The following is a 23,993-nucleotide window of genomic DNA, read 5'->3' as shown; positions in this document are numbered from 1 at the left end:
CTAAAAGAAAAGCCACAAGACAAGGCATGACCGTCAATAATCCTAACACTCTGACAGTTATTACCAATAAGCTTTAGAAGCATTCTGAAGTGAAGTCTCTTGAATTTCATTATCTGATGAACAATCGCTAGGCAAAACCAACGGACATACATACTTAATCGAGAAGAGGTATGAATTTTATCATGGAAACAAGTGGCCCAGCATCTCTTATAGGCCCCAGCCATTTGGGGGCCAAACATGAGTTACAGCCCATGGGATGAGCAACCAAACTAAAATCTCTTCATAACAGTTCTGTCATTAATTTATTAACATGACACATAGAAGCTTCTGTCTCTCAACCCATTAACGCACCTGTTTATCTGAATCTCTCTCAAAGCAGTCCTTCCCTTTGCATGCACACAGCCACTATTATGGCCCTCTTCTTATGCCCAGACTAGTCATCTCTTATACCTGGACTGGTAGCAGAACAGCCCAAGGGCCAGATCCAGCTCACAGCCTGCGTGTGGACAGAGTTTCACTGGGCCTGATATATCTGTTTGCTTCTCTGCTGCCTATGGTTTTTTTCCACAATGTAGAGTTGAGTAGTTGCAACAAAGACTATAATGTCCCAAAAGTCCTAGCTAGCCTTTTATGGAAAAAGTTTGCCAAACTCCTGACCCAGGCCTTTATCCAATCTTCTGCTCCAGCAGCCCATAAACTAATATTCCACTTCCAGGTTAATTTCATTTTAAAACTTTGCTCAAAACTGATGATGTTGTGCTCCTTGTTGTAACAGGGCTCAGGCAGATTAAGCGAAACGGACCTAACCCAGCTGACAGCAAGCAGCAGCAGGGAATGCTGTGAGCTGTTGCCAACTGCTGGCTACACAGCTTCCCAACTTCTAAACAAAGCCTGTTTTTGAGCTTACCATTGTCGAGAAAAGTCAGCAATAAAACGATGTATACCAAATCTTGTCTATTTTTGATATTTAAATGTTGAAACACCTATCTTATGGCCTAGCAAACAGGAGGTCCTTAGTATTTAGTCTTACCCACCATTCCTTCAGTTCAGTTTCAGTTCAGTCGCTCAGTCATGTCTCACTCTTTGCGACCCCATGAATCGCAGCACGCCAGGCCTCCCTGTCCATCACCAATTCCCGGAGTTCACTCAGACTCACGTCCATCGAGTCAGTGATGCCATCCAGCCATCTCATCCTCTGTCGTCCCCTTTTCCTCCTGCCCGCAGTCCCTCCCAGCATCAGAGTCTTCTCCAATGAGTCAACTCTTCGCATGAGGTGGCCAAAGTGCTGGAGTTTCAGCTTTAGCATCATTCCTTCCAAAGAAATCCCAGGACTGATCTCCTTCAGAATAGACTGGTTGGATCTCTTTGCAGTCCAAGGGACTCTCAAGAGTCTTCTCCAACACCACAGTTCAAAAGCATCAATTCTTTGGTGCTCAGCCTTCTTCACAGTCCAACTTTCATACATGACCACAGGAAAAACCATAGCCTTGACTAGACGGACCTCAGTAGGCAAACTAATGTCTCTGCTTTTGAATATGCTATTTAGGTTGGTCATAACTTTTCTTCCAAGGAGTAAGCGTCTTTTAATTTCCTGGCTGCAGTCGCCATCTGCAGTGAGTCCCCTTAATTATAGGCTTTAATGTTGACAAGCCCAACTGAAGTCAAGAGGGTAGCTGTCTTAACCTTCTGTGCCCAGCAGCTGGCCTGGGGCCCTCCTGGCAGCTGCTCAGACCTTTCCTGGCCTATGTTATAATGTAACGTAACCTTTATGAAAGGACTAGTGTCATTCGTTGAACTATGAAACTAACCAAGCAACAAGAGTACCCAGAAACTTGCAGCAAATGTAATATTCAGGAGGGCTGGGTTCTAGGATCAACCTTATCTTTAAATACTTATATAAACGTGGGCATTTAGCTTCTTGGTTTCTTTGGTGTTCTGTTTTTGTATTTTTGATCAAGCCACATGGCTTGCAGGATCTTAGTTCCTCAACTAGGGATTGAACCTGGGTCATAGAAATGAAATGGAAAAGAAATGCAAAAAAGCAAAATGGCTGTCTGGGGAGGCCTTACAAATAGCTGTGAAAAGAAGAGAGGAGAAAAGCAAAGGAGAAAAGGAAAGATATAAGCATCTGAATGCAGAGTTCCAAAGAATAGCAAGAAGAGATAAGAAAGCCTTCTTCAGTGATCACTGCAAAGAAATAGAGGAAAACAACAGAATGGGAAAGACTAGAGATCTCTTCAAGAACATTAGAGATACCAAGGGAACATTTCATGCAAAGATGGGCTCAATAAAGGACAGAAATGGTATGGACCTTACAGAAGCAGAAGATATTAAGAAGAGGTGGCAAGAATACATGGAAGAACTGTACAAAAAAGATCTTCATGACCCAGATAATCATGATGATGTGATCACTAATCTAGAGCCAGACATCTTGGAATGTGAAGTCAAGTGGGCCTTAGAAAGCATCACTACGAACAAAGCTAGTGGAGGTGATGGAATTCCAGTTGAGCTGTTTCAAATCTTGAAAGATGATGCTGTGAAAGTGCTGCACTCAATATGCCAGCAAATTTGGAAAACTCAGCAGTGGCCACAGGACTGGAAAAGGTCAGTTTTCATTCCAATCCCAAAGAAAGGCAATGCCAAAGAATGCTCAAACTACCGCACAACTGCACTCATCTCACATGCTAGTAAAGTAATGCTCAAAATTCTGCAAGCCAGGCTTCAGCAATACGTGAACCGTGAACTCCCTGATGTTCAAGCTAGTTTTAGAAAAGGCAGAGGAACCAGAGATCAAATTGCCAACATCCGCTGGATCATGGAAAAAGCAGGAGAGTTCCAGAAAAACATCTATTTCTGCTTTATTGACTATGCCAAAGCCTTTGACTGTGTGGATGACAATAAACTGTGGAAAATTCTGAAAGAGATGGGAATACCAGACTACCTAACCTGCCTCTTGAGAAATCTGTATGCAGGTCAGGAAGCAACAGTTAGAACTGGACATGGAACAACAGACTGGTTTCAAATAGGAAAAGGAGTACGTCAAGGCTGTATATTGTCACCCTGCTTATTTAACTTGTATGCAGAATACATCATGAGAAACGCTGGACTGGAAGAAACACAAGCTGGAATCAAGATTGCCGGGAGAAATATCAATAACCTTAGATATGCAGATGACACCACCCTTATGGCAGAAAGTAAAGAGGAACTAAAAAGCCTCTTGATGAAAGTGAAAGAGGAGAGTGAAAAAGTTGGCTTAAAGCTCAACATTCAGAAAACGGAGATCATGGCATCCGGTCCCATCACTTCATGGCAAATAGATGGGGAAACAGTGTCAGACTTTATCTTTTTGGGGTCCAAAATCACTGCAGACGGCGACTGCAGCCATGAAATTAAAAGACGCTTACTCCTTGGAAGAAAGTTATGACCAACCTAGATAGTATATTCAAAAGCAGAGACATTACTTTGCCGACTAAGGTCCGTCTAGTCAAGGCTATGGTTTTTCCTGTGGTCATGTATGGATGTGAGAGTTGGACTGTGAAGAAGGCTAAGCGCCGAAGAATTGATGCTTTTGAACTGTGGTGTCGGAGAAGACTCTTGAGAGTCCCTTGAACTGCAAGGAGATCCAACCAGTCCATTCTGAAGGAGATCAGTCCTGGGATTTCTTTGGAAGGAATGATGCTAAAGCTGAAACTCCAGTACTTTGGCCATCTGATGCGAAGAGTTGACTCATTGGAAAAGACTCTGATGCTGGGAGGGATTGGGGGCAGGAGAAGGGGACGACAGAGGATGAGATGGCTGGATGGCATCACTGACTCGATGGACGTGAGTCTGAGTGAACTCCGGGATATGGTGATGGACAGGGAGGCCTGGCGTGCTGCGATTCATGGGGTGGCAAAGAGTCGGACACGACTGAGCGACTGAACTGAACTGAACATGGAAATGAAAGCTCTGAGCCCTAACCACTGGAATGCCAGGGAATTCCCTAGTCTCTTGGTAATTCAACTTTCCACATTTGTAAAATGCAATAATATCTACTCTCTCAGGGTCATCGTAAGGATGAAATGTAGATAACTGACAAAAAAGTGTTTTGAAAACATTAAAGTGAAATTATTTTATAGTCTGGGTTAAAAAAAAAAACTTAGCTAATTTTGAGCTGTCTATTGCCAACAGGGCAATTCAGGGAAAAAAAAATGTTCTGTGCTTATGGATTATGCATGTTGATTTTAATATCTTTGATTCATACAGAATGATCCAAAGAGTCCAATATCTTTCAAATACAGATGTAGACTCCATCATCCCAATAAACTCTTCTCTTCAAAACAGGGATAACAATACCTGTCCCCAATGACTGTACTGAAAATTTATTTTATATGTACACATACACGTATGTGAGTGTTTGCTTTGCTATCTGTTCTGTTCAGTTGCTAAATTGTGTCCAACTCTGTGACCCCACAGACTGCAGCATGCCCGGCTTCCCTGTCTGTCACCGTCTTCTGGAGTTTGCTCAAACTCATATCTATTGAGTCGATGATGCCATTTGACCATCTCATCCTCTGCTGCCCCCTTCTCCTCCTGCCTTCAATCTTCCCCAGCATAAGGGTCTTTTCCAACGAGTCAGCTCTTCGCATCAGATAGCCAAAGTATGGAGCTTCAGCTTCAGCATTAATCCTGTCAATGAATATTCAGGATTGATTTCCGTTAGGATTGACTGGTTTGATTTCCTTGCTGTCCAAGGGACTCTCAAGAGTCTTTTCCAATACCACAATTTGAAAGCATCAGTTCTTCGGCGCTCAGCGTTCTCTATGATCCAGCTCTCACATCCATACATGACTACTGGAAAAATCATAGCTTTGACTCTACAGACTTTTGTCAGGAAAGTGGTGTCTCTGTTGTTTAATACACTGTTGTTTTGCCACAGTGTTTAGCATTTAACTGAAACGCCTTCCTTCCCATGGTCTATGGTTTTAAAAAACATAGCCCCTACTGGTTGCTGAACTGTAACTTTCGGCATAAACTTTTAGTGGCTCCTTTTCCAATACCCCATAATCCCTAGGTCACATACCTGTGATATTAGACAAAGCCAAAGAATCCATAGAATCCCGAACACTTTGCTCTGGTTTCAGGTCTGACAAACACTCCAGGGAGTCTCCATACCACTGTGTTTGATCGTGATTGTATCCTGAAGCCCCATGGTCCAGATCCAGTTCCTGGAGTCTTCGACTGCTCGCGGGGCCTGGGTGGCTGCCATAAGCAGAATCCCCTAGTCCATCTTGTGACTGTGCCCAATACATATCAGATTGGTATTTTTTGCTTGCAAGGCTCTGGCTGTTTTGCTTTAACTCGGTCTTGTTTTTAACCATGTTATCAGCTATCCAGTGCTCACTGGCTCGAATGTCCATCTCACTGGGCTGCTGCTGGAAGAGACTTTTATCACCAAACTTGAGGAGGAGCTGTGTCATGTAATCTTCATGCTCGGCCCATTCCTCAGGGTCTTCTGGGGTTTCGTGCTCTACTCTGCCTTTCCAGAATTCTTCATTGACGAAACCTGCTCCTTGCCTGGAAAGGCTCAGATCGTCCAGCTTCCGAGATAGGGTGTCGTCAGCATTGCCTGACAGGCCAGGAAACTTATAGTTCAGAGCAGGGGACAAAAGGAGGGACTGACGACACTGATCTGCTGAACGGCTGCTCTTGCCCATCCGGACACTTCTTCTGGAGTCTCTTGATCGAGCTGACTGGAATGCAGAGTCAGAGGAATCGGAGGCATGCACGTCTTCACCGAGGCTGCATGTCTTTGAGCAATAAATCTGGCCTTGTTTGGGGAGGAAAGGGCATCCCAACAGAGAGGTTTTGCACTGGGCACAGGAAAAGCAGGCCTCTGTGGCGTGCCAGTGCTGCCCATCATAGGTCATCTGCGCATGGTCCACACCTGTTTCAAGAAAGGAGAGAGCCACAAGTTACGGTTCCGCCCTGACACAGGAAGAAGAAAAGACAGACTGCGGGCACGAGGGAACCTTTGAGGGTGACGAGGCTGTCCTGGATCTTGGCAGAGCTGGGACTTACACAGGTGTAGTTAGTTCTCATTTATAAACTGGTCTATGTGCTAGATGTCTTTTTAGTTCCAAAATCCTTGCAGGGTCTCCAAGGTCACTTGCAGACACGTGCAAAGTGGCAGCAACTCTGAGTCAAGTGACGCTGCTGCCTCCCAGCTGGCGGAGGGCGCTGCCTCTCGTGTCAGCGCTCACACCTCACACAGGCCCGTCTTCTTTCCCATGTTCGTACTTTCTCTTAGTGATCTGTGGCTCCAGCACAGAGCTGAAGTGTTGTCTAGTGTGGCTCAGCACAGAAGGCTGTGATGTGCCTCACAGAGGCAATCCACAGGTCAGATGAGCTTTGTCTAAGCAGGTGGTACAGGGCTGTTGACTATGAGTTCGATTTAATGAATCAACAACATATATTAAATAAGGTGTCTTTAAACCAAAATACACAGGAAACAAGATTACCTGTTTGATTGGTTTATGACAATGGTTCAAACCAGAGGCTCATAGGAACTAACTCACTGTATCTCCAGGAGCAGTGGCTAGGTATTGGAGAATCATGTTCATCAGGACTTAACAGATCACAATTGCCAGGAGAGACAGAAATCCAGTCTACACCCATTTATCAAAATTCATCAAACTGAAACACTTAAAGTATTTCCGATTTCACTGTACATAAACTGTACCTCCATCAAAAACAAAAAGAAAGAAAGAAACACTGGCTAATCAGAGACAGAGTGATGGATGAGTGACACAGCCGCAGGCCGGGCCACGGACGCACCGATATGCTCCCCGCACGCCTCGCAGTACTCTGCATACAGGGACTCGAAGCAGCCGCAGCAGAATGGGCGGCCGTCCTTCATGATGTACCTCTGTCCCCCCAGGACCGTCTCGCACTCCAGGCAGCAGAAGTGTTTCATGTGCCAATGCCGACCCTCAGCTTCTGTGCACTCATCAGCAAAAATTATCTTTAACGAGAAACAAGAAACCACAGGATGAAAGAAATTCATTTTGAATGATTTTAAAGGCCAAGTTATCTGCATGTTTTCTGGGCAACTGACAGACACTAGATCTTTTGTTTCTTACAGCCTCAAGCTTACATGTAACTTGATGTAGCTCCAAAACAAGAACAGAAATTGAAAACACTGAAAAACAGAAACTAAGTGCATGCTTACACTTTAAAAGAAAAAACAGAATTCTACATTGGAGGTAATACACTTGGTCATATTTTTGCTCCTCAATCACACTTTGCAGGCATAATCTGGCAAAGAACACATTAACACTGAAATAATTTAGTGTCCTGTGCACCTTTCAATAGAAAAAAAAAACTCACTAAAGTGGCTGTGAGCCACCAGTTACAGTCTGGGTGCTGGACAAGTGAACAGCATTTATGCAGATAATGCTTCCTCGGACCTGGTGGCCATCTCCAGATTATGGACTTCTTGATTTTTCCATATTTTTGGTTTCAAAAACTTCTCAAATAGCACATCATAGAAGAAACTTAAATATACAAAAGTAAAAATGAGTTTACTATCACTGATTGAAGCAGACCAGGGAGATATAACAAATAAATGCAATGAGGTTCCTTGGATAGGCTGTCAGAATAAAACACAGACATGAGTAGAAAAACTGAGGAAACCTAAATAAAGTCTGTGATTTAGTTAAAATATTATACAATGTTACATTTCTTAGTTTTGATGCATATACCATGATTACATATGATAATTAACAAGCTAGGAGAAGGGTATACAGGGACTCTCCATGATATTTTTGCAACTCTTCTGTAAATCTAAAATTACTTAAAAATAAAAATCCTAAGGTAGAAAAACTTCGATCTACACCACCAGCCCTTCCCACACATGCTCCAAGGGTTAACCACTGTGAACTCAGTGTATGTCTTTACACAGTGTTTCTGAGTGTTTACAAATCTGTATACAGACTTGTTCTTCCCCCCTTTAACAAAATTAAGATCAATCGTTACACACTCTTCTTGCAACTTGCTTTTTCCTCACAATCCATCAAGGACATCCTCGTCAGTAGACAAAGACACCTGCTGCCTTCTCTTCATCAGCCACGTATGATTCCATGATACCACTGTACAGGGTTATCTTAAAACTATATACACACAGCACATGCAGCAGAGACTTCTATTTGGCTGAGGTGTGACCAGTGGAATATTGGCTGACTAGAAGCTTATTTTTCCCAGTGTTAAGGGATGAACTTTTTTACCTCGTCACATGCTGAACACCGGGGTTTGAGCAGCTCAGCATGGTGCCGGCCACAATGAATTTTTCCATCCTGATAAAAATAGATGAGGTCGACCAGCAGCTCACTGCACGTGAAGCAGACAAAACAGGATGGGTGCCAGCACACTCCTGGGCCCGCTCGAGAGGCAAACACTGCAATCTCACCTCCATTTATCTTCAACCCACACTAAAAACAAAAGGATTTCGATTTAAAACGATGCTTCTTCAATGCTGCAGTCTCTGCCTTTTGCACTTAACACTCAATCCCAAATCTCTTAGGGAAACTTTAAGTTCTGTTCCCTCCTGCTAGTGGTTAAACAGCTCTTCACCACGGAACTGTCATTCTCCACTGGAGTGAACACTCCTCGGCTGTACTACCTACCACGCTGGACTGTTCACTGAGAACACTTGCAGTGGTTTTCCAGGGGTGGCTTCCTGTTGGATATATTCTTGCTCTGAGAATGCCCAGTAAGGCCCTGAACGACTATATTATGTCCCTGTGTTTCTGAACACAAGGCACACCCCAGCCCCGCCCTCCATGCCAAGACCTTAGGATTTCACCCCATGTTTACTTAAGGGGCTGCCTCCCCCATACACATAGCAGTGTGGCCACTTACGAACATGAATCCCCATTTAATATAAAGCTATGTTGCTTTTCTCATAGGTTTTGGAGGTTTTTAGGGCTCACGTCGATGCTGGCCTGGTCATCTGCTCCCTCCCACCTCTCCCCCTCAGCTGACCTAAGACATCACCACCCATCCATCCAGAACTCGCTACCTGCTCGCACACGGCGTGCATTACTGCTCTGGACAGAAGTTTAATTGTTCCTCTTCCTAGGGCTTCTTTCTTCCGCTGAGCACTGAACACTTGCAGTTCTTTTTTCTCCTCCTCACTCAAAGTCTGGCAGTACCGCACCTTCACAGAAGGAAACAGAAGCACCCTCTGATGTACACAGCCTCCCTCACCAATTCTTTATTTCCAGAATTGAATTTCAGGAAACAAAACAGCAAGTGTAGCTGGTCTGCCCTCATGAATCCCTCGTTTAAAAATGACGCCACACCTTTAAAACAACACCAAATCTTGCAGCTTCTCTAGCAAAAGTGAAATGCAATGAAGGAATTTTTTTTTTTTTTTGGCCACACCATGCAGCACGTGGGATCTTAGTTCCTCAACCAGGGACTGAACCCACACCCCTTGCATTGGAAGCATGGGTCTTAACCACTGGACTGCTGCAGAAGTCCTTTATTTGTTTTTAAAAAAAAGGATGAAAAGTTTAATTTAAACTTTTATCAGCAGAGATGCTAAAAAAAAACCTAAGGCATCAACCTTTCTTCAACAGGTTTAAACTGGTTAACTGCCACCTTCACTACACATTCTACAGGCACTCAAGCCCACTGCAGGCTCAAAGCCCCATAAAGCTCTGGCTGGGTGAAGGGGTGGAGAAATTGCAGGACTCTGTAGGTTCCTGATAACTGGTGGGTGGCTGCAAACACTATAAAAAACCAACTTGTGTTAAGTTTATTGCACTGACACCCTTTTCTCTCTTTAAGAATGGAGAGCGGTATTCTCCAGCCCCATTTTATCTGAAGAAAGGCAAAAGAGTCTGAAGTTTATGGGAGGCATCACAACGCTGAGGGTGGATTTTTTTTTTTTTCCTAATTAGCCTTCTTCCTGTTATTTTACCTCATTATCATGTGGTGGCAACTGGTACAAAAGCTGTTTAATTCGGTGCTTCTCTCCAGGGCTGTTAACATAAGGAACCTTTTCCTCTGGTAAGCAAGCAAAATAGAGCTGGATCTGAGGGAGAGAGGGAGAAGGACGTCAGCACACAGGAAGCGAACACTTCAGCTCAGTCCATCCCGAGAAGTTACCCTGCCCTTTAGGTAGGGCTCCAGCCTCTGGCAGGATGTGGCTGCTGGCCGCTAATGAGAAGACCAGCTGAGCCAGGCCAGCAAGACGTGCAAACCCCCAGTTAGCTAGCACCCAGCTGCTAAAGGGCTCTTCAGGAATGTAATTTGTAGTAACAATCAGGGGCATTATAAATTACGCCCCATAAAATATGCACATTTAATGCTACCATTCCTGAGTGATCTCCCTAGGGGCAGCCAAGAGAGTGCTGAGTGAACACTGGAAGTGACCACACAGGCTGTGTGACACTGTCCACAATCCAGCCACTACACAAACACACTGGATTTGCTCTCAGAATTTCACGTTGCAAAGACAAAAGCTGTTCTGTGAAACTTTGTAAACTGTCCCTTATCAGGTTCTCTCAAGCTTCAGCTTTCTTTGCTTCCAGGGGTGCTGTTTTCTAAATACTTGGAGTCAATTTCCCCAGAAAACTGGAGGGAAACTATAATGAGCTATACTTAGTTCATTTTGAAAGAACTCAATTTTTGTTTGAATTTTTTTTTTTCTTTCTGTTGTAGCTAAAGGAAACCCTTTAATGAATGCTGCAAAGGCTGCTGCAGTGCTGAGGAGGAATGAAAATGATTCAATGAGGAGACTAAGGAATTTGAGTTGACTTATTGGAAAAGACTCTGATGCTGGGAGGGACTGGGGGCAGGAGGAGAAGGGGACGACAGAGGATGAGATGGCTGGATGGCATCACTGACTCGATGGACGTGAGTCTGAGTGAACTCCAGGAGTTGGTGATGGACAGGAAGGCCTGGCGTGCTGCGATTCATGGGGTCGCAAAGAGTCGGACACGACTGAGTGACTGAACTGAACTGAAATGAACTGCTTCAATATTTCAAGATCTCACAAACCTACTCACCGAAGCTGCAGGAAGGGTTTTCTCCTAAAGGTCGGTAGAAACACTGCCTTCCTACCTGGAGCCCAGCTCTCCCCCATATCCCAGTGTATCAGCCACCGGAGCTTGTATGGTTGTAAACGCTAAACACCAACTATGTGTGCACCAGGCACTGTGTGAGGCCCAGGATGAATCGGAAACCCCTCTTCCCAAGGGGGTGCCCACCAAATGGGAAACACAACCATAACTCAGGAGCCCAACTGCCTCCCCTTGTTTCAAACTACCTTGGCCCTTGTGTCCATCACAAGTTCATCATTATAGGGATATTGGGAAGATAAAAACAGGGACACACAATGGTCTCATCTTCCTTAAAATAACAATACAACAAAGCACAAAATTAGCTCTTTAATTTTTTTTCCGATTCACATGGTGTGGTGACGAAATCTTTCCTGTGCAAGGTTATCAGAGGTCTATTTAAGCAGTGACGCTGAAATAGTCTCACAGCTCTTTCTCCTCTCTTCCAAAGCCCAGGCACTGCAGAGAACTGCCAGAGAAACTTTCCCCTTTCCTTTTATTACCTTTTTGTTGTTTTGAAGTTTTTCAAAAGGTTAGTAAGTTCCTCCCACTCTCTCCAACGGGACACCTAAGTCAGAAATCCTCAAAACAAAGGCAAAGGCAGCACTCTGGGTTTCACTCACCAGGGCAAAAATAGCATCCTTCTGGACCCAAGAGTATGAAAGGGATTGGAGACTTTCATTGGGAAACTAAGTGTGACTTAAAAAAGCAAAACCATCAGAAAAAGAGTAAGGCCCGAGGACACAGCATGTCACTGAGGCAGTGATGCCTGATCACTAAAAAACAGAACACCGAAGACCTCAAATCACACCGAAAACCAGAAAAGTGGACGATGTGGCTCCCACCTGCTCAGGTCTGAGGCCTGGGGGCACCCAGGCGTACTCCTCCAGCGCGCAGCCCGAGTCATCATCCGACGTGGAGCTCCGCTGGCATCCAAAGGCAAGTTTGCTCATTTTGGGCTCCATCTCCAAAGGCATCATAACAGAGTCAACAGCTGGCTTCTCAGTCACAGGACATCAGACAGCGGCTGCTGTGGGGAACATAAGACAACCAAAGACATGCAACCGTGTCATGAGTGTTACCCTCCGAGAGCTTTTATTGAACACGTATGTACACACATCGGGGCCCAGAGAAAGGGACCGAATGACCAGTGTCACCGCCCCCAGGCCCCCAGATCTTAAAAACTAGGGCTGCATGATGCGGAAAGAGGCCTGTTAGCTCAGCATTTGAGAAAATGCCACCCAAATGAGTTTATCTCCAGATGCCTTTAAAAGGTACTTCTCCACACACTTCATTTAAAAAGTTCTCAAGAAAATTGCTTTGCTAACTTCCCACAAAGGAATCCCTGCGGAGCCCCAGGAGTTGTAGGAAGAAGCTGGGTTCGAGGCCCCTGCCTTGTCCACTCCTATGTGCTGTGAAAGGATTGCTCCAGTCACCCCGGTTGGTTCCCAGCAGCTCCTGACCCATCTTCCCAGCGGAGGCATGCTGCCTGCCAGTACAGAGTGGGTCGGCTGGGCCACACTGCTTAGGTTTCAGGTTTCCAATAAAGTCTGAGAGGCACTGAACTTCGTTTACTCAGGGAGAAGAAACAGCGCAGTTAAATCCTTACACAGCACATTAAATTCACAAGCCTTTATATCCATGGGCTACAGTCAGCCAGACATTCTTTAATGAGTTCCTTCATAGGAAAGTCACTGAATCTGAGCACTAGGTTAAAATAAAATCTAGAGCGGTGACTATTAGCATTGAACTGTGTTAATGGCAGACTTTCAGTGAAAAGCTCTCCAGTACCTGGTGGTTCAGTTGGTAAAGAATCTGCCTGGCAATGCAGGACTAAATCCCTGGGTCAGGAAGATCCCCTGGAGAAAGAAATGGCAACCCACTCTAGTATTCCTGCCTGGAAAATTCTATGAACAGAGGAACCTGGTGGGCTACTGCCCATGGAATTGCAAAAGAGTGGGACATAACTTAGTGAGTAAACTACCACGCCACCACACACCTACTGTGTGTGACATGCTCTCACCCTGCTGCTGGACACATGAGCTATAAACCCAGCTCTGAAAAGTCTCCTCAGATGAAGGCCTATAAGTGTTGCCAACAGTCCTGACCTACAGCCTAAGAACTTTGTTATCACCATGCATTTTCCTTCTGAGTTACTTCCGGTTCTTAAAAGTCATCCCCTGTTCCCAGTCACTAAGACAAAAAAAAAAGATAGAAGACATTCAGGATCAGATGCAGTTTTTTCTACTTCCCTCCAACAAAAAAAGAGAAAGAAATTCACAGATAATTCAGTTCAGTTGCTCAGTTGTGTCTGACTCTTTTCGACCCCATGGACTGCAGCATGCCAGGGTTCCCTGTCCATCACCAACTCCCAGAGCTTGCTCAAACTCATGTCCCAATGACTCGATAGTCAGTGATGCCATCCAACCACCTCTGTTGACCCCCTTCTCCTCCTGCCTTCAATCTTTCCCAGCATCAGGGTCTTTTCCAATGAGTCAGTTCTTTGCATCAGGTAGCCAAAGTATTGGAGTTTCAGCTTCAGCATCAGTCTTTTCAATGAATATTCAGGACTGATTTCCTGTAGGATGGACTGGTTTGATCTCCTTGCAGTCCAAGAGACTCTCAAGAATCTTCTCTAACACCACAGTTAAAAAGCATCAGTTCTTCAGCGCCCAGCTTTCTTTATAGTCCAACTCTCACATCCATACATGACTACCGGAAAAACCATAGCTTTGACTAGATGGACTTTTGTTGGCAAGGTAATCGTCTCTGCTTTTTAATATGCTGTCTAGTCTGACCCAATTTTAAAGAAAACAAGGCTCAGGGAAGTGAAACGACTTGCCCGAGGTCACACAGCTAAAAGCCAGAGTCTGGTCACACTGCAGCATGTCTAACACATCAGACTTCCGAAAATTCTTCTGCTTTAACTAATCCTCTCATTTGCTTCAACAGGTAGGAAAGACAGTGGAGCATAAACACTGTCAGCTGATATTCATTTGTCAGTGACACTCTCAGTGCAACGCTAAATACTTACAAGTGTTAGAACATGTTACCTATTAAATCCTATGAGTATGAAAACTTATGACTTTGCTTTGATGAATCAAAGGATACTAAAACATTAAAATTCTAAGGGAGGGCCAAACATCCAAAAGCTACAATCTTTATTAGAAAAAGGAGCAATGCCACACAGAAGATAGTATTCCAACTAATAAACTTAACTTTCATTCACCCTGAACAAAAAGTAAAGCTGACCTCATTTCCTGCCCCACCACTGGGGGGGACTGACCTTTTACACAAGACATCATTTCACACAGGTGCACTTCACTCATATCTCAGCTGAGGGGAGGCTTTCTTTTTCTTTTAATCAATATCAACATTTTATTTTTTACTTTACAATACTGTATTGGTTTTGCCATACATCAACATGAATCCGCCAGAGGGGAGGCTTTCTAAACATTGACACAGTCCTCTTACCATTCAGTAAAAAAGGATGTGTTAATTAAAGTCAGAGCACTTCTTGGATCTACTCTTTCCCTTTTGTTTTGAAAAAAAAAATAACACCTGCATATCAAAGTGAGAAAAGGAGGTTAAGAATTTAAGTCATAACTCAAAACACCCCCACCAGGAGAAAGGGTGCCTTCAATGCTATTGAACCCAAATCATGTAATATGCACGTCTGTCCTTTGCCAAATATGGCGAAAAAGTGAGACTGGAAGGTACCTGCTCTGCACAGACTTACCAAGAACATAAATATTAAGCAGAACCTAAAAATCAAATGTCACTGTATTTTAAAACAAGAGAAAACACCACAAATTAAGACAAATGAATTTTCCATGCTAGCACAAAAATGCAGATTGCTAAAGAGCTGAATTACTCTTATGGCTACATTCCTGGACCAGCCTTTGGTGGCAACTGTGCAGTGAATGACTATACTAAGCAATCAGCACTTGATGCCATGGGCCCCGTGCTCCCAGTCACCTGGGTGTGCCGGCCACTCCCACAGCCGTACCAGCCTCGCCTCAAACTGTGCTGCAAAGTGTCCTTCAGCACTCCTGGGCGAAGCGACGAGCTGAAGAAACGCGAGTGACACGGGTGCGGCTTTCAGCGTCCTTTGTTGGCACTCTGACAGCTAACTCACTCCTCTGTGCCCAGCTTGGCATGCTCAGTGATGTGACATCGAATCACCACATCAGACAACCCCACGAGGGCGTATCTGCTGAAAACTGAGGAGGAAACCGAGTCTCAGAGAGATCGGTCACGGGTCACCTGTCCAAGGGCAGCTGCCTCAGAACATGGTTCATACGTGACCTTAAACCCCTGCAACCCCACGCTCCTCCTGGGTGGAACTTTTTCGTTTGTGAAATAGTCAGACTGCTGGAGCGCAGACATGCCTGATGACACACCAGACCGGGCCCATCCACCTCCCCCAGAGAAGGCGTTTCAAGGAGACTTTCATATAGTCAAAAGGATCACAAAAATTCAACGGCCTCATGAACTGTTGCTTCAGAGCTTTTAGTTCGGAGAATGTCTTTTTCCTTTATATCAGAGGATAATTACTTAAAATGACAAAACATTACATGTACTAGTAAGTTCTAAGAGCTGTCCAAAACCAAATATTAAAAAAGTACAACCTAGTCACAGTGACCTCCTGCTTACCAGGCAGTGGCAGAGATGCTGCATTGCCATAGCTACTTTCTCTCTGCTTGACAGCACAACTTTAAGTCAGATTCTCCTTTTATAAATTACCTGTGCTTGTCAGCAGACCCAGAAAGTATGCTGTTAAGTATATCACTGTCTCAGACTACATCATATGCAAGAAATTGACTGCTGAGGACGGTTCTTATACATATAAGAATAGATAAAATAACAAAAACCACAGAAATGTGATCTCATAAATATCCCTCATGCAGACATTTACATTACTACATGGTCTTTACTTTGCAGCACCAGAGAAAAGAGGGAAGCCCAGCCATTGCTTGCGCTCTGGGTGATGAGAAAGGGTCTTCCTGATGACATCTTCATGCGGCTGCATTTACTTTTCACCAAAATACTGTTAAATATCTTTTAGGCCAAACGTGAAACCATCGCTGAATCAGATCTAATAGGAAAATCCTATTCATTCTATTTCCAGGTATTGTCTCTTAAGATTGATCATGTGAAACAGGATCAACAAATTAAGTCTGCAAGTAAGTTGAATAATAATTGAAATAGGACTTCCCTGGTGGTTAAGTAGTTCAGAACCCACCTTCCAATGAAGGGGATGTAGGTTCGATCCCTGGTAGGGGAACTAAGATCCCACATGCTGAGCTGCACCAGACCTGGCAACCAAGACTCGACACAGCCAAGGAAATGAATAAATAAATATTTTTTAAAAACTGAATTTTGGGGTTTGATATAAAGTGAAACATTTTTTTTGGCAGAACCACAGTTACACAGACAAGGCTGGCCCTGTCCTGTGTCTCGTATTTATTTTGTGTATTATTTACTTTTGTAAATTTTTCTTTTGATGTAATTTCAAACTTCAGAAAAGTTGTAAGAAGAGTAAGGAACAAACTTAGGCAGCCTTTTACCCAGACTCATCAATTGTTTACATTATGCTTCATCTGCCTTATCCTCCTCCTCCACACACATACACACAACGCTTTTGTGGGAACCATTTGAAAGTATTTTTTACATTCTCTTACTTAACCACAATTAAACATGGTATCTTAAAGTTTATTTAAAAAAAATAAAACTATGTGCAAGATACCATGTTAGATGCCAGAAATAAATTGAATAAAAAGCCAGAATAGCTCAAATCATCCGTATTCTGTGCTTATTCTGAGGCAGGTTTCTTGTCCTGGTCTTGAAATGCTGCAGTAAATGGAATGAACTCAATCACAAGTGAACAGCAATCATGCATTAACCAACCCTGTTAAAGAAATGAACCGGTAGTGGCCCTACCTCTCCACTGTCTTTATGATTCTGGATGTAAACAAGTCTGATAAGGCAGAGAAAAGAAGTAAAACAGTTTGAGTCTGACATGAAGGAAATGTGCAGGGGAAGCAACATCTTAAAGCTAGTAACAGGTCAAAGAGGCCTAAGGCTGGGTAAGAAGAGACGAGATGCTTATTCCTAGAAAGATGAGGATCCTCGAGTGGAAGAATCCCATTTCCCCTGCTTTGTCCTTTCTTTTCCTTCTTCCTTCAAGATAGTTAAATAGCTACTTCTCACCATTTGAAAAGATTCAGAGACAAACAGCTCACAGAGGTATGACTTCTCAATCATCATATACTTGTCAAAAGAACACCTGACCCCGGGGACAGGAGCAGAGTGCAGGGAAGGCAACTTGTTGCCCCGGGCATTCAGCAAGCTCCACCCCTAAGTCCTCCGGCTATTGTGGGGCCTGGTTCTCTCAAACAGCAACTATTTCCCTTCCAAAGATGGCCTAAGGATGTGACAGTTTTAAAGAATAAAATAGTTAAATAAACATAAAGAATTAAAGTTATCAATGACATGTACCAATTGGTACTGTTGCTTTCACTCTGATTACATACATCTGGAAGCTGACCGGTGACATCCAAAATAAAAATGTGCTAGTAACGGAGACTGGATGCTGACAAGGGAGTTTCATCTTCTCTTTGAGTTCAGGACACTCCAGCCTCCTGAAGGGCAAACAGTATTGATAAAATTATTGGCCACCATTCCTAGCTCCCTTGGAGTGAGGTTGGAGTAACTAATCCCTACATAAAATCTCTGGCAGACAGACACTAAGACAGAGACACACACACACATACTGCATGTGTAAACGGTCTATGGAGCATGGCAGGATCTTTCCAGGTGTCTTACACAGAGCAGTAATCGGGCGCCCCCAATGGGGTGATGAGGCTGTGAGCTGGCACTTGTTCCCCAAATTCAATCATTTAAGGAGGAGTCCTTTATGAAATTTATTTTCCAGATTCACTTACTCTACTCATTCATTCATCCTTATATTTAAGGACCATTATTGAATCGTTCTGAGAAACATCAAAAAACAAGGCAACTGACATTCATCCCATTAAAAGCTAGAACTTTTTTTTCTAAGTACCTGCTGTGATAAGAATGTTTTCAAATTTCATTTCGAATTTCCTTGCTTTCTTTAATAGTGGTGATGTATGTAAACTGCACATGATTTAGCCTTTGGCTGATCATTTGTTTTCATTTCGAGTAGAAGATGAACAGTGTAAAGAACACTGGCTTTAGGAGTTTAAACAAAAGGAGCTCTAAGTCAGCCATCCAGCTGGGAACAGCCTGGGAACCATCCTCAACGAGGAGCTGAGGACTATCTCACAACGCAGAGCTGATGTCCAGAACTGCATGGCTCCAGACACATGACTTCATTTGTTGCTTTCAATATTCTATAAATTAGGCAATCACAGTTTGAAAAGTTTGTCTACAAGTATATAGAATAATTATGCTGTCAATTACTATTATTATTATGCTGTCCATTATTATATGGACAAGGGCTTAAGTGTTCCTCCCATAAGCACAGCAATCACTGTTTAAGATAACATACAGTATGTGAAGGTGTTATTCAAACTAAAAAACCGTCTCATTATTTTGCTACGCTATTTTGGCCACTTGGAGATCATTTATTTTCTACTGAGCTGTATGCTGCATCCAGGATAGTTAAGGATTATTATTTTGATTGACCTTGACATATACATAAGTGAGCCTTTACTATTTTTCCCTAAAAATCTTAACAAATCAACATAGTATATGAAAGTCTAGAGGCAGCAAATGGTCAATGTTTTGCTGAAAGACACATTCTTCCTAGATGACAAGGGTACCACTGAATAATTGCACATCTCAAGCAGAAGACTTTGGACTGAACCCTATAGCCAAGGAAAAGGACAAAAGGCAGATGAGCAGGAAGTTTCCCTTCTTGGCCTTACAATTAATATGACAGTGATGGTCAGAAAAGAGAAAAGGAACCTGGGAGGGGCCTAATAGCCCACTGTCATCAAGAGAGCCTAAAGGTAGGAGCTTGCGAAGAGAAAGTAAAAGGAACCAGTAAGAAAGAGGAAAACTGGGTCAAAGAGGGTTCTGAGTCCTAGGTGGTTGAAAAACAATGCACCAATATGGAAATACTGTCTAGGCAAGTCAGCAGGGAGTGAGGATTTGAGAGCACTGAGATGAATGAGTTCAATCAGATTCACATTGAGGTTATAACTGTACATCAGTGCTGGTATGGTTCCTATTATTCATCATTTTCTTGGACCAAATCGCCGAATCAAATCAAAATCATGCAAATAGAAAACAGAATAATTTTCAGTACTGGCCATTGACTAATGAAGTCTAAGGTCATACCCTTAATTACAAATACTTTTCCTAATGAAATTCCACTTTAGTTCCTAGGAGAAGACTATCCGCCACATTGCAGGATCCTTAGGAAAAAGTTATTTCTGGTGTGGACATGCCCAGGAAAGTTAGAAGTCCTTTGATCACCAGAAACCAGAACAGATACTGATTTGTGAAGTCAGTTGGGCTAACATTCCCTAAGTGTCCCCTGCTGCTAAGTGTCATCCTGTAGGCCACAAGCTGCTTAACAACTTCTTTGTTAAACTGCTTGTTAACAAGGCCTTTGTACATAGAAGATTCGGGTCACACACACCCACTCAAGATCTGCTCTAATTCAGCCAGGCTAGATATGCAGGTGAGTTAAATTTAACTACACACTCCTTTGGTAGTAGGGAATCCTGTAACACTTCCATTCTTTACAACACACACACACACATCCAAGCATGCTCATGCATGTGCGCACACACACAGATATATATATATATACCCCAGTTTTATGGTGTCCTTAGCTTAAAAAAAAAAACAAAACTCAGAGATCTACAAAAGCCATAGGTCTCAAAACTATTACAATCAAGATTTGAATTTCATAGCAAACATCACTAAACTATAATCTCTTTTAAATTTTCGCATAAAGAGCACTCAAGCCTATTGTCTGCTAAAGACAATAAGAAAGTCCTGGCCAACAGGGCCCAACCCAATTGTACTTATTCTGAAATGAATCACAATAACTGTAAAGTAAAAACAATGAAGGTATCCGAAGATATTGCTTATGAAACATTCCTTGACTAAAAGGACTTCATACCAGCAATTAGTGACATTAGGCCATGTGCCCTTTGGCCTTTTCTGTATTTTCCAGGTAAACCTCCATCCAACTTGTACATTTTCCGACAGCTGAGTGGCCCGACAGGCACCACACCAGTGCCAAGAAGCCATCTATTTTTCCAAGAGGAAATGTGGCAGGGTTTCAAAGCAGGCTAATTTCATGCACAAATACATTCCACGACAGTAAGACAGACTGCTTAACAAAAGGAGGAAACCGGATGACAAAGCACGGTCCTTTGCCAGAGCGGCGCTTTGGGGTCAGGTTATTTGGCTGGAAGCCGGCCTGGAAGGCAAAATCCTAAGGGCAGGCTACGGTGTGAGGCGGGCGGCGCGAGGTGCTGTCTAATGAATTCATTATTTTCCATAATGGGAGACGCAGATATTTTCTCAAAATCGTATTCAAGTCTCCTATTGAGTTTTTGAATTTCCATTTTCAACGGCGGCCCAAGGAAACGGCAGCCAGACTTGACTCCAATGTACACACAGACTCGGGTTTCACCCCGTCACCTGTTGGCTCCCGAACAACACTCCTCTTTGTGAAACTCACAGCCCTCATTTGAAACAAGTTTCCAGAGAAAACACTTCAAGAAAGTGTTTGAGAAGTCACAAGACTCGAGTTGTAAAAACAAATTCCACACATAGCCTGGCTTATACTGACAGATTAATGTGAAAACCCGAGGTTTTTAAAAAGGCCGCGGGAGAGGAGTCGAAGAGGGGATATCACCCCGTCCTTCGGGAAAACCCAGGGGGCTAATTCGAGGTGGGCCGCGGGGGACGGGCTGCAGGGCTCGGCCGGGCCCTCCGCGTCCGCCTCGGGAACGCCCGCAGTCGGAGCCCGCAAGCCCGCGGCCCGCAAGCCCACCCTCCGCGCGGCGCCGGCTGCTCGGGCCGCCAGGGGGCGCCCGGGCCGCGGGTCCGACTCGGGCCCGGGCTCCTCCGCCTCCGCGGCCTCCCGCACTTAGACGCCCAGCTCCACTTCCCGAGGCGGGGAGACGGGCCCTTCTCGGCGGCGGCGAGAGCCCCGCAAGGGCAGCTCCTCGACGCCCGGAGCCTTCGAGGCCCCCGCGCAGCCCTCGGGCAGCTGACCTCCTCACCCCGGACCGCACTCGCTCCAGCGCTGGACGGCGGCACCGAGCGGCCGCGGCTCCCTGCGTCTATCCCCTGCTTCCGACGCGAAACCCTCCGCGTAGCCTCAGCATTCAGCCCCCGCCGCCCATCGCCATCGAGCCCCGGAACCCAGACGGCGGCTCCCCACCTGCGGCCGCGGGGCCGAACTCGGCCTGCAGCCCCTCCGTGAAGCCCTTGGCGCGCACTCGCCGTCCCCCGCTCTGCGACCGGCCGAGGCTGGCGGCCCGGCGCGGGTGCTCCCGCAGGAAAACAGGGCTGGGTGTCCCTAGGGGCATCCGCGCCCACCCCTTTCCGGAGGAGACCCCAGCAGGGCGCGGGCCGAGGGGCAGGGCAGCGAGCGTGGGGGCCCCGTCGCCGCGCAGTGTCAGCCCCGCCCGGCCAGCGAGGGGTCGCCCCCGCCCCGCCGTGACGCGCGGTCCGCCGGCGGGTCCTGTGAGTCCCCTTTCGGTGCAACGCGGCGATCCTCAGCCGCGGCCGCCGTCTAACCTGCCGTGAGGGGGCCGGCAGGAAGTCCCCCAGATTTCCAGAGATCCTTCGTCCCCGCCGGCGTCGCTGACTCTGCTCCCCAAGGTTGGAGTCGCCTCGCCCAGGCCACCGCATCCCCCACACCTCAGCTCCGCGTCTCTCCAGGATCCGCCACCGCGGAAAGAAAAAACCCGTCTCCTCTCTGCTGTTGGGCCCGCGATCTTCAAAAGTAACCAGAGCCCGCATTAAAAAAAAAAAAAAAAAGTAACCATTTCGCTTCCTGACGGTCCCACCCTCCTTGCCGCGCTGCGGGCCGGCAGCCGGGCTGGCGATCCCCGCCCAACTCCGCTCCCCGCTCCGGTCCGCAGGAGGAGCCTACCCGGCCAGATCCCGCTGCCACCCGCTTTCCAGGAACTGTCACTGCTGACCGTGCCCCTGGCAGGTCTCCACAAGGTCCCGCGCACGAACTATTCCTCGAAGAGTTACCCACCCACTTGGCCAGACTCGTGGCTCGAGCACCTACCTCGGTCCGCCCGCTCCATTCCCGGGAGCCCTAGCGAGTATTAAAGCCGAGATGCAAATACTCCAGGACGCTTATGTAAACTTCCCCCTCCCGCAGGTGCACGCGCGGGCCAGAAAACGCTGGGAGCATATGCAAGGACACCTCTTAGAGAAATCATCTCCTCTCTCCCCATAACAATGATGTCAGCAAATGGCACGTTTAACCCAGTTCTCACTTGGAAGGGCTCATTAACATATGAATTCCCCTCTTAGGACCTTCCTTGCATTTCGGAGAGATTCCTACTGCTTTTAGCGCAGATTTATTTTTATCAGTAAATAACACCCAAAGAAACGGAACCAGGTCACGGGATGCACTCAATCAAGTACATGAATAAGAGTTAAGTGAGTATAATTATTCAAACACAAGGACTATGCTCATACTCATGGCTAATCTTGTTTCTGAGCTGTTAATATTTCTAGGTACACTAAGAGAAAGTGAAGCTTGGCATTAGTTGCCTACCGATAGGACCAAGAGAAGCAAAAACAGGACCTCAAGGCAAGCCCAGGAAGAAACTACAATCTGCAGCAGAAGACTGAGTCGCTTCAAAACTACAGATTTTAATTTCTACAATAGCCTCCTTATCACAAGGCGATATGCCAAAAGAAGGGAGAGAAAAAGATGCAATATTTAAGAGCTTTATCAGTTTATAAAATGCAACTTAAAATGGTCACCAGTTCCTTGGGTATCCTACCTCTTTTTCAGGTTATATTAGAAAAAAAAATCCTTAAACCATCAGGATTCCTTGGGAGTGATTTGCAACATATATGTTTCTACAGTATACAACGGAACAATAGCCCATTGTAACTGTGATTTAAAAATACACAAGCAAGTTGCTTTAAATAGAGCAGTCAAGTAAATAACTCTGTGGCCAATTTCTGTTATCTCTGCTGCAAAGCAAGGCAGCTGAGAAGCTGCCTTTAAGTTACTTTTTTAAAGTGGCAGAGGCCCCCAAAAAAGGTAATGGCTCTGCTGGTAGACTAGCTTGGAAACACTGATTTAGGCAACAGGATCTGTTATTGAAACATATTCTGTGTTGGTAAATCTAGAACACAAGTTGTGAAGATCGTTCCCAAACAGTTCTAAGGTAGATTTCCTCTGCCTTCAGGTTGTATGGAGACTGGTGAGAGGGCAGGGGTGGACTTCAAAGATGACCACTTTCCTTTGTGGAGCTGTGAAATGAGTCGTGAATACCTAGGTCAGATTTCCTTTTTCCTATTTCATTTCTGTTTGGACTTTCTCAGGGAAGTCATCAAGTGACAGTGTGCAGTCCATTACCAACTTAAACCCCGAACTATCATATCATTATAATACAGGGAGTATCAGCAGGCCAATGCTATGCCAGGTGGATCCTTTTTGAAAGCTTTTAATGGAGAGCTACACCTTAGCCAAGGCCCCAGAACCCTCCCAACTACAAGCCATAGCAACACTTACCAGTATTAAATGTCTGCCATTCTAAGTGTGCTTCTTCTCACGCAGTTACTGGTAAATACTGTTTGTTACACTTTCAACAGTTACGGTCAGCTTTAATGCCTATTGTAAGTGTTTTCAGTGATGAAGCGGGTTTGGAGACAGTTAAAAACTTCCTACTAAAA

At 45.0% G+C, this 23,993-nt stretch overlaps 1 protein-coding gene across 6 annotated transcripts in view; it reads right to left on the bottom strand.

Moving 5' to 3' along the window:
- The window catches only part of PRICKLE1 (prickle planar cell polarity protein 1), a 113,779-nt gene that overhangs the window by 2,292 nt on the left and 87,494 nt on the right, over nt 1–23,993 (bottom strand). For 3 of the 6 annotated variants that reach the window (XM_018047905.1, XM_018047906.1, XM_018047907.1), the window contains 6 exons: nt 11,951–12,135; nt 9,965–10,078; nt 9,059–9,196; nt 8,265–8,468; nt 6,817–7,003; nt 5,063–5,926 (listed from right to left, as the gene is read on the bottom strand). In XM_018047905.1, the coding sequence (XP_017903394.1) occupies nt 5,063–5,926; nt 6,817–7,003; nt 8,265–8,468; nt 9,059–9,196; nt 9,965–10,078; nt 11,951–12,085 (1,642 nt within the window). In that variant the 5' untranslated portion in view covers nt 12,086–12,135. Of the gene's footprint in view, nt 1–5,062; nt 5,927–6,816; nt 7,004–8,264; nt 8,469–9,058; nt 9,197–9,964; nt 10,079–11,950; nt 12,136–21,501; nt 21,716–21,860; nt 22,833–23,993 lie in introns of those variants that run through there. The other 3 variants (XM_005680143.3, XM_018047908.1, XM_018047909.1) reach the window with 3 other exon arrangements.

The sequence above is a fragment of the Capra hircus genome, chromosome 5, assembly GCF_001704415.2.
Source record: "Capra hircus breed San Clemente chromosome 5, ASM170441v1, whole genome shotgun sequence".
In the NCBI taxonomy this organism is placed as follows: Eukaryota; Metazoa; Chordata; class Mammalia; order Artiodactyla; family Bovidae; genus Capra; species Capra hircus.
The sequence above is the reverse complement of the archived record's forward strand: the minus strand, read 5'-3'. Positions and strand labels throughout refer to the sequence as shown.